The sequence below is a fragment of the Equus asinus genome, chromosome 6 (genome assembly GCF_041296235.1).
Source record: "Equus asinus isolate D_3611 breed Donkey chromosome 6, EquAss-T2T_v2, whole genome shotgun sequence".
In the NCBI taxonomy this organism is placed as follows: Eukaryota; Metazoa; Chordata; class Mammalia; order Perissodactyla; family Equidae; genus Equus; species Equus asinus.
Genome location: NC_091795.1, coordinates 51,349,943 through 51,363,606, shown reverse-complemented (window position 1 = coordinate 51,363,606; position 13,664 = coordinate 51,349,943). Strand labels below are relative to the sequence as shown.

At 35.4% G+C, this 13,664-nt stretch overlaps 1 protein-coding gene across 2 annotated transcripts in view; it reads right to left on the bottom strand.

Moving 5' to 3' along the window:
- PUS10 (pseudouridine synthase 10) overlaps positions 1-13,664 on the bottom strand; it is a 71,322-nt gene that overhangs the window by 17,652 nt on the left and 40,006 nt on the right. For both annotated transcript variants that reach the window (XM_014839319.3, XM_014839320.3), the window contains 6 exons: positions 10,029-10,063; positions 6,713-6,824; positions 4,568-4,629; positions 4,225-4,270; positions 2,027-2,091; positions 526-611 (listed from right to left, as the gene is read on the bottom strand). In XM_014839319.3, coding sequence (XP_014694805.3) covers positions 526-611; positions 2,027-2,091; positions 4,225-4,270; positions 4,568-4,629; positions 6,713-6,824; positions 10,029-10,063 — 406 coding nt within the window. The remainder of the gene's footprint in view (positions 1-525; positions 612-2,026; positions 2,092-4,224; positions 4,271-4,567; positions 4,630-6,712; positions 6,825-10,028; positions 10,064-13,664) is intronic.

Sequence of the window (13,664 nt, the reverse complement as noted above, 5' to 3'; positions counted from 1 at the left end):
GGCAGGGTGTTATAGTCAAGACTAAAGAACAATTTCCTTTCAGCTATTACTATGAAACAGCTGTAGCTTTCAAAACAAAAACTGTCTGCCAGATTACCTCTTGGGAAAGTCAATGCAACAATATTTTTTTCAGGCAGAAACCAAGTGTTTAGTCATTTTGCAGATAATAAAATTATTTTTTCAAGTTGGCTTTCATATAAAACATCCTCTCCGCAGCTGTTTCTCCTGACCAGTTTTGAGTCTCTATATCTACCCACATTCCTACTTGGCCATCTCTGATGAAAACTATTAAAACCTGGGAAGTGTCATTTCCCTTTGGCGCGACATTTTAAAATAACAAATCTCCTCAGTGATCCTTAAGAATGCCTAAACCTAAAATAAGCTTGGCTATCAGTTCTAGTTCTTAGAAGAGTTAACTAATCAGAACCTAAGAACAATAATAAGGAGGGAACAGAAGAGGAGTCAGTTGAGTTTTTCAGAAAAGAAAGTTGACAGTGCAAGTATATTCTAGACTAAATATTTTACCAGCCACAAAAACAGCACCATGAGCACACTCAATTTCAAGAACAGTACAGACAGCCTTTGGTGAGTTTGGAGGACAAGGAAACTGCCTGCAAAACAAAATAAATGTTACAGCTACTATTTTCCAAACATGAAACTGACCCACATAACTATGATGCATCAGCATTGTCTGAGACACACACAGCCTAAGTCCCTTAAGGACTAAGCCTCTCCCTAACTTTAAGCTTCGGAACCACAAGGGTCTTTTAGGCCTCTAGAGCACCACTTTTAATCCATGAGAGTGGCATTAAGTAAATCAGGGCTCTGCTACCACCCTTCATGCTCAGGAGGCCTCATGTTCCCAGATGATAATTTCTAACAGCCTTGAGATTTGGGAGAAAAATCCATACGTAGGAAGTAGAAGCCTTCCCAGGTTCTTTAGACATTTTGCTATCCATGAACACTTGCTGCTAGCTTACCAAATCCTCAATCATTTGGATAAAGCTGGTGTGCAGTGAGAGACTGGTCACATGAGTAAGGCCCACCTGCGGGAGGGTACTCCACCATTTTTCTCTCTTTTTCTTTCTCATTCCAATTACGACCTTGGGAATTAGACAACAGAGCCAGGAAAAGTAGAATGTGCAGACTCTGCCCTTTTAGCTAAGAAACTTCAATCCAAACTAGGACAGACAGGGAAGAGCATGTATGGCTTTATTCTCTGTCTACGCTCTGGGAACTTCCAAAGCCACAAACTGGAGGCAAGCTATAAATGACTAGATGTGGACTTAATCTCAAATTCATGGCTTGAGAATTTCATTCAGTTTCCCAAGATGTCTTAACAAAGAAATCACTTAGAAACTCCGGAACTATTGCTTGTAGAGAGTAACTGTCTTTACTTTCTAAAATTTAACAAAAATATTTCCATTCTGAGACTTGTTTTTAGTCAGTAGAGTGTACAAAATCTTCCTCATAACTTTCATTATTTGAAATTTATTCAAGGATATTCTGAAGGATAACTATGATAACATTTTATTAAATAAAATAAACATACTGAGAATTAAAATATAAGGTTTATTGTATTTCAGCATATTTTAACAAGTGAAGAAACTCATGAGCCTTCTTTTCCCTTTTCTGGAGATGGACAATACCAGGAAATACAGGATTAGGGATGTAATGGGTCTAGCACTGGGCTGGAGAGTCAGGAAACTGGCTCTATGTCCACTCTGTATTACCCAATTGATAATCTTAGGCAAGTCAACTCCCTCTTTGGACCTCAATATCCTCTTCTAAAAAATAAAGAAGGTGGAGTTGATTAATAAATTCAAACGTTAATTTGACAAACATTTATTGAACACCACTACTTGCCAGGTACTGAGTCATGCATTGGGGATATAACGATGACTAAGACACAATCCTGGTCCCTGAAATACATCCAGTCTTGTCTTAGAGATAATTCAGATTATCTCTAACATTCCCTTTACTCTAAAATTCCATGATGCTCCCTTGTTTGTGTCCTTTTACTTACTTGCGGAAATCCTCTTCTTTTATCTTATTCAAAGCTTTCACAACTGCCATTCTAGTGAATACTGACTATATAGGGTAAAATGAAAAGAAAAGACATTTTATCACCTAGATAAGAAAACATCAGAGGTGAAACAGAGAATGCAGTAGGAGAAATTATATCATTTTAAATCATACTTAAAAGGGAAAAATACTTAATAGCTTAAAGAAAATAAGTAAAATGTAAGCATTCATCCCGTCAGTTCTGCAATCAGTATACCCCTAGAACCTTCTCTTCAATTGAGTCTATGCCTATAATACCAGGTGGATCTAGCAGAACATGTCTTCTTCACTGCATTGTCCCACTCCCCTCAAAATGTGGTATTCTTCAAATACAGAAACGACGACATTGCAGGAGATGTGCTTTGAATATTTTTTGCCAGACCACAAAAGGAGTTTAGATTGACCCATCTACCTTTTCTACCCTACATCCTTTCAGGGGCCACAGTATATAATTTAGGAGTTGGCAGCCAGGGTAAGGGGTAACAGCAGAGCCAATCAACCTGTCCTGGCATCTAGCAATGTAACATCACTCCCCAGCCAGAGACAAAGCAAACAAATCTACTACACTGAATAGAAGGGCATCTACAATAAACGTCCCACTTTGGATTTTTTAAAATAAGAAAAGCCAAACCACATGGCAGACATACAGATTAGTGTATATATACATGGCTTGTATCATACTATGATAAATCATAATTATTTCTTGTTATGAAAAAATTACACTTGACTGAAAAGGGGCACAATATAAGTATCTCAACAGTTTATCATCAAAGTAATGATTTTCTCAACCATATTCTGGGGAACTCCAAGGTGTCATAGGGTTAGAACTGAAAATTAAGTGCCTGTTTGTTTAGCTATGAAATCTTAGGCCTGAAAGAATCTCAAACGGTCATTCGATTTATTCCTAGCCATGAGGCAGGAAAACTACAGTTAAGACTATACAACACCTACTGGCCAAATGGTGTGGTGTCTATGATGCTTTGACAAAAATTTCCTTAGTCTATTATTTGATGCTGGTACCTGTGTATTTCCTCAAAGATAAAAAATAGAACAAGATCTTCAATACAAATACAGCTTACAGGTCATTTGGGCAGAGCTTCCCAACTGGTATGGCAGAGCAGTGAGCTAAAGTTGTGCCAAGATGTCGATCCCTTTAGTTCACAAGGGCTGAGGGGCAGGGCCTGGGACAGTGGGAGCCCCTAGGCCTACCGCTTCCAACTTAGAGCAACTTCATCTGTTAACCTCAGGGTTTGGAATAAACATGGTAATGTTTTCGGTGTATCAAGATGTGAGAAAAGGAGGGAAGCACTGCTTTAGGCTTGGTCTGCATTTCCAATTATTTCCGCACAGGGCATTCAGCAAATGTTAGAAACTGCCTTCCAGTTATAAAAGGCCTAGCAAAGCAAGTCAAAGCAAGAAGAAAGACGAACAGATGTATCTCTGACAATAAACTTAGATTCTTTTTAACAACTACAATAGCAAAATCAATGTCAGTAAAACTGAGAATGCCTGAGTCTCTGTACAGAATGAGCTAAGTAACTGGGGTGTGAAAGCTTGCCAATATCGTGCCATGTCATTGTATCCTGGCATAAAAGAAACTAAAAGTACATGCTAATTAATTTGCTCACTAACATGAAGACCAGCTCACATGAGTTGGGAAAGGGCAGTTTGAATAAAATGCCCTTTTGCAAATGTAGCCTGAAATAGGCTATATTAATTCAGGACTGTCCTAAATAAAATAATTTGCTTTGGATTATATTTTTAAAACACTAATTTCTAGAAAAGGGATATTAGACAAAAGTTTGGAATGCTGCTGATACTTACCACAAATTTTCCCAGATGATGTAATTTGGGGATTAAAATCTAAAAGTCAGATTTCCCCAAAGGGGTAACAGAAACATCACTGAAACACTGATTCTAAATTTAACATCACCAGGGGAACAACCTAGAAGACAGTGTTTGTGTGTTACAATTTCCTAGCCAGATGCATAGATGTTGAGAGTTGAAACAAATAAACATAAATGTAGCAAATGGAAATATTTAAAGACTGATTCCTAGTATAATAGATTGCCACATTTCTAATGCACATCCTTTTTGTTGTTAATTTGAATATCCAGCTCAGAAAAAACTCACTAAAGAATAAGAAGCAGGAATCCTTACCTGTTTGTTTTTGGCTGGCTTGAAACAATCTGGGCATATTGCACGTCTAAATAAAATTCAAGTTAATATAAAAGGTTAACGAGTTGATTTTGGGGTGGATATAATTCAAATGTATTTTATATAACATGGCTGCTACACTCAGGATATCAGAAGCAGACAAAATGAATCCCTACTTGAGCTGCATTGGTTTGCCTCGACTCTTATATTACCATGATTTTAAACGTACTAAGACATGTCAAGTTTTGATATGCTCATTAGAAAGAGGAGCAATACTATATTCATGAAAACCAAAAAGCATTAACAATGTTACACAATTGGCATTGTTGTTTAGATGGCAACTTACAGGAAGTGGCAATCCTCAACTGTTTCTGGGTGAGCAAAGACCACACTCACTTCAAACAAGCTCTAAAAATTATAAAGACAGTTTAAAAATGAGCAAAAGGAAACTAACATCTAAAAACTTATGAAAGGAAATAGAAATTAACTCTCAAAGATTGGCTCAGAAAAAAAGAGTGACAAGGAAAACTGGAAATACTACTATTCTCAAATCAGCTTGTTCACAGGGCAGCTGTAAAGGAAAGTTTTTTGTTTTTTTTTTTTTTAACTTCTAAAGCTCACTCACTAGTAATCCTACCAAAAAACAAGTTTAAAATAAATGTGCATGATTTTTGTTCATGTATATAAACTAGGTGTGAAGATAAAGAGATTTCAGGGAGTTGGATAGAGTTGAAAGAAATGAAGAACTGTTCCTGTCAATACTGTGATCAGAATTATTAGCAAGGCAAAAAGCATTTTATTCACATGCTTAAAAACTCTGTATGAGGCTTTTTTTTAAAGTGCTCAAACTTCTTAATGGATTTGAGTTTTAAAAGAGAGATCTTAATTTTTTGTTTTATTACAAAAATGACACATACAAATTGTAAAATAATAAACACAGGATGGGTTACCAATCCCACTCCACTGCGGGAGAACTAATAACAAGTTGGCATGTTTCCTTCTAGACATTTTTATGAATATAAACAAAAATGTATACACTTCTTGGGATATTAAACACACTTTTGGAAAATGCTTTATTCAGTTAATCTTATGTCATGGACATCTTCCAACTCTAAGGATGGCTGGACATTTAAGTTGTAGTAAGTTTTGCGTTATTAAAAAATGCTACAATGACATCCTTGTTCACAAAAAAAGCACAATTTTGTACTCTATATACATTTACCTCCTCAGACAATATACAAAATTCCACACCAAGAAAAAGATATAAATGTCATCTCACGTAACAATTTTATCTTCTTTTTTGAGTTCTATATTTACTGATTGCATTGGATCGTCAGCAAGCCTATTAGCTACTCTAGAATCACAATAGTGAACAACTTTTTTTTTGCTATTTTAATCTATAAAATAAAATTATAATACATTCCTTTTACTTAAGAAAACTTTACTCATCCTGAATCTATTAGACCATTACTGCATCTTTTGTTTTCTATTTTCTGTTCTCACTAATTCACCATGTAAAATTATTTGTGCTTCAAAACTGAAATTTGAGGTAAAAATATTTTGCATCAATGACTTCTCTAATTTCCAAAGTACTTTCATTACCTCATTTCCTCTTCATACTATCTGTGAAGTGGTTTTATTTTCTATTCTCTCAGTATTCAATTTAAAGGACAGAGTTTATTCATACTAACAGAGGGAAACAGCTATGTAATTCATAATGGAGAAAAAAGTTTTAACTAGTTAGCTTTGAAAGATGGTTTTGTGATTTTACTTGAATAGAGGTGTATCTGATATTAAGGGAATTTCCTTCAAGCAAAATGATGAAGCAATGAGGACAGTATTAAAATCTAATTTAAGATAAGTTGGGACTATGATTTGTTTCCACATCTGGAAACCTATTGAGCTGTTCCCTGAAATTCAATCCATTCTAGAGACTGAGGCAAGGTGTGCTCTGGAATAGGGGCGATGGCTAAGTGTTCTGGTTTCAAAGGCAGACTCTGCCTGAAGTTAAACAGAGACTTGAAATACCAACAAGGCAGGATAGTTAGCCCATGCTCACTGTAGTTGAACAGGTTCTGTCTGCATATTTGAAAAGAAGATTAGCTACAGGTAACCAAAATTAAATAGTCTAGAGTTGACTCTACACTCGCTCATAGTCATTTATGTATTGCTTTGTATCAGTAAATCTGTCTCTCCAATTAAACTATAAATATATTAAAGATTCATTTCTGACCATTTAAGGTCAATTAGGGTACACTGCACCTGTTACACTTGTAAGTGTCTTGGATCACAAAGATGTCTTTAAAAAAAAAAGAAAGAAAAACTTTTACCTTAATTTAAGACTGTTAGAAATTAACATTTTAAAAGCTTAAAAATCCTTCACTGGATTATTTAAAGAGAAGATTCTTTTGGCTAACCAAAACTCTGCCACAAAACAAAGTAAAACTAATAAAACCAGAGAACAAAATTAACAACACTGATGACCCAATACCTTTCCATCAATGGGAACACCCAGTTCCTCTGAAAACAGGGGGTGAGTTATCCATTTGTAGGCTTCTTTTAGCTGAACTATATCATTTCTTCCCAGCGACAGACTCTGCTTTCTGAATAACATAAAAATTAATTCACTGATATGAAAAATTTCACTTTTTCTACTTAAGGCAAGAATGTATGCACTTATTAAAAAATATTTACTGAGTGCCTACTATATCCCAGGCACTATTTTACATATTAGATAGAAAGCAGAGAGAACAAAGCAGACAGAAATTCCTCAGCCCATTGACCTATATTCTAGTAGAATCAAGAAACTGCTTTTTTAAATGACGTGTAAAACTGTGTTTACAGCTTCAAAGACAAAAGTATACAAATGAGTTTTTCTGAGTTAGAATTGCCAGATTGCAGGATTTACACATCAGAAGACAGAAATGTGGAATAAAGAGGATTGTCTATTGCTCAGAAACTACAAAACTGCATGGTACAAAAATCTCATCCAGACTACAAATGTTTGTATGTACTCTCTTCCTGATAATGGGGGCTTACTTTTCAGAAATCCATATAAAAGCTGTACTTTTCTTTACTGCTGAAGAAGTATTAAATCTTAAAGTATCAATATTCTGAAATGCTCAACAACTTAGTATCAGATAAATGTCTGAATAAAAATCTGACATTCCCCCAAAATCTACTCATGAGCCAATAAATATGTATGGGGAAGTCCCAATTATGATTTCTAGCTTTTAGTTTGTAACCTAAAATTGTGATAGAAATGAACTGAGGTAAAAAGAAAGAAAAACATGGTATGGTGTTATTAAAACTCCTCTACTCTGCTGAGAACACTGCAATATCACTAAGAAACTAACAAGCCCACATCATTCAAATAATTAAAACTTCAAATCAGTCTTATGGCTATTCACAGGGCTGCTATTAACATAAGAGATGTTAGGGCCAACTTCTGAATCATTTCTTTTAATGTCCAAACTTCACTGATAGACAGGACTACATATAGTCAATATCCACTGTAACTTAATTCTTCAAGACCAAGACACTACTAACTTCAGGTAGAAAACAAAAAATAATTTAGTTAATGGCTAAATTTAATTGATCTAAAAAAAAAAGAATATAAAGACTATTTCTCTAAAAACACAAATTAAGAAAAAGCTGATCTACCCATTTTGTACACAGCTGAGAATATAACTGGTTACATGGAATGCTTTCATATGCTTTGGAACTGTGATTTAACAATGAAATATCCAGATAAGCCCTACATCTGACAAGTAATCAAATTACTTCTGTACATTCAAGATCTCATTCAAACACTAAGTGAGCTTCATAAACTGTTCCTAATTCTCTGAATATCAGAAATACTTTAGACATTTTAAAAGACTACCTTGAAATTGTGTCAACAGTTAACTAATGACAGTTACATAAAATAGAATCACAGTTGAGAAGTAAACAAAGTGTGAACACACATTTGAAAGGATAAAAAGCTAAAACAGAAAACACTTGAATGGAAAACTATTTAAAAGTTGCTTAGACTCTAGAGAGTACAAAGGGTTGCAGCAAAAGCCAATCCTAAAAATGGATTAAAACATTACTCATTATGTATTTAAGAAAACTGGTATTTTAAATCCTTCATAGTCTTTGAAATATATTTAGAGCATCTTAGTCCAGTTTAAAAACTCCAACTATAGATGTTTTTTCCTTCCAGATGAAAGAGCCACATGAAAGGGGTTAACAGACATTTGGAAACCTTAACTTTACATATAAGGCAAAAATACAATACTTAAAATGCCAGATTTTCAATCCTGCAAGTTGAATGTGGCTAATAACTTTTCTAATATAATTGAGGGTAAACATTTTTATGGAGGTCCTTAGCATATGCCTGATGGTCCTTTAGAGGAATCAGTAGTCATTAAGGTGAATTTAGTCCCAACTTAGTGCTTAGCAACTGCATTTCCCTCTCTCCTCTGTCAGATAACTATGATGAGGATGCCAGCTGCAATCACTTTTGCTACAGATACAACACGACAAACATTCTAGAGCAAAGATGAGCCGAAATAGCCAACACATTTTTTCCTAAATTCCTTGAATGAATTCTTTCATGGCAGTTCCTCCACAATCTTTTGAACATAGAATGAACTGGGGACATTGAGGGAAAAGATTAGTCTTCTATCTTTTTTCTGTTCCAATATCCCTATATTGATCAGGATCTTTTGGAAGAACTGAGTGTAGTTTAAAATCTTTCAATAAGGAATAACAACAGAACTCACAAGCAATGTGGATGGAAACTGGAAACATTTAGAAAATAGCATGCTCTGTCTACACTAACAAATGTCTCAAACATAAGATCAAATTTTATTATGACAGAATCACAAGCTTTTGAGACTAATTTGACATAACCTAATTAAACACAGAAACCTTTGATAAATACATGGCTATTACTCTTTTTAAAACGCACATGTGAAATAATACATGCAAAAAAGCCAGAATATTACTTTTTCTATAAATCACTAAGCATTAGATTCTACTACTGAAATCTATACTTTTGTGCCTTTCTCTCCAGAGTACACAGGAACCCCCAGCATTCACATGGCCCTTTTTATATTGGTACAAAACTTTTAGTCTCAAAATCCAAAAAATTCTGGAAAATTAAAGATTTTTTTCTTAAATCAGTTGGAAACCAAATCGTGACTTGGACATGTGAGGCTATCTAGACTTTGTTTATCAAACTTAGTGTCAATATTCATATGTTTCACTGTAGCAATATTAATGTGTTTCATTATATAGTACCGCCCCAGACCCTGGAGCAGAGGGGTATGTAAAAAATTCTAAATTCCAAAACACATTTGGCCCCTAAAGGTTTCAGATAAAGGACTGTGGACACACGTTTTCTATGTCTTATCTATATATAAAGTCACTATTGTTCTGCCTTCACTAGGATCTTACTTTGTATATTTTACAGCATAGTTTTATAATTTAGTTTCTAAGACAGTATAAAATTTATTCTTTCAAAATAACTTGCAAACTATATTATATAAGGGCCTAATGCATATAAAATATATATTTGCATTCATGTTAAATCTACAAAAAAAATGAATCCACTTTAATAGACTACTAACATGCTATGCAAATAAACCAATTAAACAAGGTCATCTCCTAAATTTATACAATAAAAATTTCCTCCTTGTGCCAATTTTTCTAGTAGCTAGTGAACTCACTCTAAAAAAAGAGATAGCAGTAGTAAAAGTACTTTAAGAATCAAGTAGCTTATATTTAAATAGTAGTAAAAATTCCCTACCTAAATTACTTACCCCATTTCCTGTTTTACCAGCAACCATGCAGCATACTGTAGGTAATTTAGTCACACCCAGAAAGAAGAGAAAAGGGAAAAAATGTTCACTGAAATTAAGTTCCAATATCATTACTAAAGTGCTTAACTAATTTGCTAATCAAACTCTCCTTTTTAGGAGAGAAGTTAGTATTCAGAAATGTGGCAGTGACCTCAACCTCATGTAAAATCAGAAATGAGGTAAGATGCCACTTTGCAATGCTGGCTTGCTGTGGCCTAGGAATTCAACAGGGGTATCCCCTTCCTCCCTACAGATTTCTATTTCTCATTAATGAGGTATAAGTGTTTTTTAACATGGATAGCTTACATTTTTTCTTAAAATATCTTACTATCTCACAGGGGAAGGCCCAAAGTGACTATGTCCCCAAAACATAGAATTGAAGGCCTCAGTTTTGTGTTGTTTTTTTTTTGAAGATTGACACCTGAGCTAACATCTGTTGCCAATCTTCTTCTTTTTTTCCCTTCTTCTCCCCAAAGCCCCCTGGTACATAGTTGTATATTTTTAGTTGTGGGTCCTTCTAGTTGTGGCATGTGAGATGCCACCTCAATATGGCCTGATGAGCGGTGCCATGTCGTGCCCAGGATCCGAATGGGCGTAACCCTGGGCTGCCGAAGCGGAGTGCGCGAACTTAACCACTCGGCCCGGGGCCGGCTTCAAAAGCCTTAGTTTTTTGTTTTTGTTTTTTTAATAGGGTTAACGCATTTTTAACTCTAATTAATGATATCCACACATAAGTGTTGAGGAGTAAAATGTACTAATGTCTATAACTCATTTTGAAATACAACAAAAACTAAGACAGATGGGTGGGTAAATTGATGGCTTGGTATATCATAAAGCAAATATAGAAAAATGATAATTGTAGAATCTAGGTGGGTATATGGGTATTCACTGTACAATTCTTTCAACTTACTATACGTTTGAAAATTCTCATAATAAAATGTTAGGGAAAATATTCTGAGAAGGATTAATTAAAAACTGAAAAAAATTGCTAAAATGAAGACAATAACATTCACAATCATGGTCATTACGAGGAGTACATGAAATTCATGTAAAGTGCTTTGCATAGTAAGTGTCTGACACTAAGATTTCTCAGTTTGCCATTAGACTCCCACAGCTTTTACCTTAAGGTAATGACATGCCCTGCCTCAGCATATGGTATTTTGTGAACATGACAGAAACATCCATGTGTAAGTCAATACCATATGTAGTCTCTGCTTCCACTAGTCACAAAAGTGGGCAGTTATTATCACTCACATCCACTTCAAGACCTGGCTATATATATATATGTATATATAGTGGTTCATACTTAGAACCTGTCCTTTTAAACTTCAAATGACCAGCAGGGCACTAGAGACTTCTAAAGACTTGTGATCATTTGGAAATAGTAGGTACATTACTTTGTTCAGATATGAGCCAAGCAGAATAAACTAAACACTAGCTAGGTAAGAACTAGAACCCTTCCCAACACCTAAATGTCTCATCAATACCTTCAGATTTGTTACTTTGTTTACTTTGCTAGTTCAATGTAATAGCATTTAGAGTACTACAAGATCCCTTCCTTCTTTCCTTCCATTTACTCAAGCCCTCTTTGAAACTGTATGGGCAGGGTATAATACACAAATTACTAGGAGTCAGAAAACCTGACTTTAGGGCTTTACTAAATTTCTAGCACTCAGTTTCCTAATGTGTAAAATGAGAGAGTTAAACTAAGATGACTGTAATTTAAACTTTTCTGGTTGGCTTCTGGTCATCATTAACGGACATTTGTTAGTATACTGTTTTGTAAAAGGGGCTATTAAGACTTACAGACTTTGAGATCATAGAAGAAATGAATAATAGTCTAAGGCTGAAAACTTGTAGTCAATGTTGCCCCACCTTCCTTCAGCCTCCATACTTCAAGAGATCAATAAATACTTGATTCCGCATCTATAAAGGGATATTAGTACTCCCCTTGCAGGGATATTGTAAGGACTTACTGAAATTATGTATATGAAGAACCAAGTAAGAATCCTGGCATGTTCTTAATAAACGGTAACTATCATTGTTGTTTTGAATTAAAACATCTGCAATTCATAAATAATAAATTATTATCCCTGAAAAAATTTACAAGATTTGATCCCCTTCCCTCAAAGTGCTCTGCTATAGGTAGTTCTGGGACCTAACTCATCAATGAAATCCTCAAGGGTATCTGAGCATCTACAGAGAACAGCTGTCCCTTCTTAAAGGAGACTCAGATTCTTCTGTCCTTTTCTAGTGACCCTTTTCTTTTCTCTTTTGAGGCAAACTCTGTTCTCTACGGTCACTTTCAGGTGATGCCACCAAGTCTGCAATGTATCCTGCCATCCTCTGATTATAAAGTATAGCAGAACTGGAGATTGCCATGGGAAACCAGATTACCATGTGTAACATGTAAAATTAAATCAAATGCCTTCAGTACGTGAGACCCGATAAAGACATTTTCCTTCCTAATCCTCTGTAGGCTCCCTGCTCAAGCATGCCAGCAGGTTGGGCAGAACTAATTACACAGCAGGGGCTGGAAGGCTGAATCCCAAAGAAGTCAGTGTTGCTCAATTATTCAATTTTTACCACGTGCTAATAATGCCCGGGACCTGCTTCTGCTGAGGAACAAGAAGTACATTTCTCCCTTTCAGGTCACCAAGATAATTTTAATAAATGTTCTATTCCTTAGTCAGTGGAAAAATTCATTCTCTAGAGTAAGCAACTTAATTCTTCCTCCCCAACAGAACCAAATGGCACTAAAGTTATCAAGTTTAATCAAATTTGATACCAAAGGCAGTATGTCACCTCCCGAAAATTCAGGAACCATGCAATTTATTCCTGGACTTTGCTTTAACTTTATTAGAGAATTCTAGGCAAGTCCTAAATGGGGCAGTTGAATAACATGCTGTGTACTCTGGTAACAAACACACAAACATACACACACACACACACACACCATAGAAAGTCTATGCCTAGGAATGGCTTTTGAGCTTGGAGTTCTGAGCTGGGGATATATCTAGCACCAAACAAGGAGAGTGGGTGACATCAGGGCCAGAGATTGAGTCTGATTCAAGCAGAGGTGACAGGAATGAAGGACAGAGAGAGAAAGAGAGGCATTAAAAATGGCATGTTGGGGAACTACAAGTCAGTAAAGTTGGAGCTTAGGGTATGTATGTGTGCATAAATGTGAGTAGGGGTTCAACGACTAGAGATGGAACTGGGAAGGTTAGTAGGTTTTGAGTGCCAAACTAGGGCATGAATCCAGAGACTGAAACCATACCACGCGAAGTGCCACATTTATGTACATACAAAGTCCCACAGCAGCACACAGAAGGAACAACATTTGATCTTTTGTAATTCATCAAGTCACAATTAACCTCATTTTCACATTATTGTTTTTCTTATGTGTAGCTTAAGAGGAAATTATTTCTTGTACCAAAATATTTCTTTATTAAACATGGGAAAATATAGTGTGAGAAAAGAATATGTTCCAGAAAAATGACAGAATGATAGTAAAAAAAGACAGTCCACTTATCTCATATGTGTTGCCCATCTAGCCCTTATAGACACCTGAGTCTGTAATTCCTGATAGAGGGA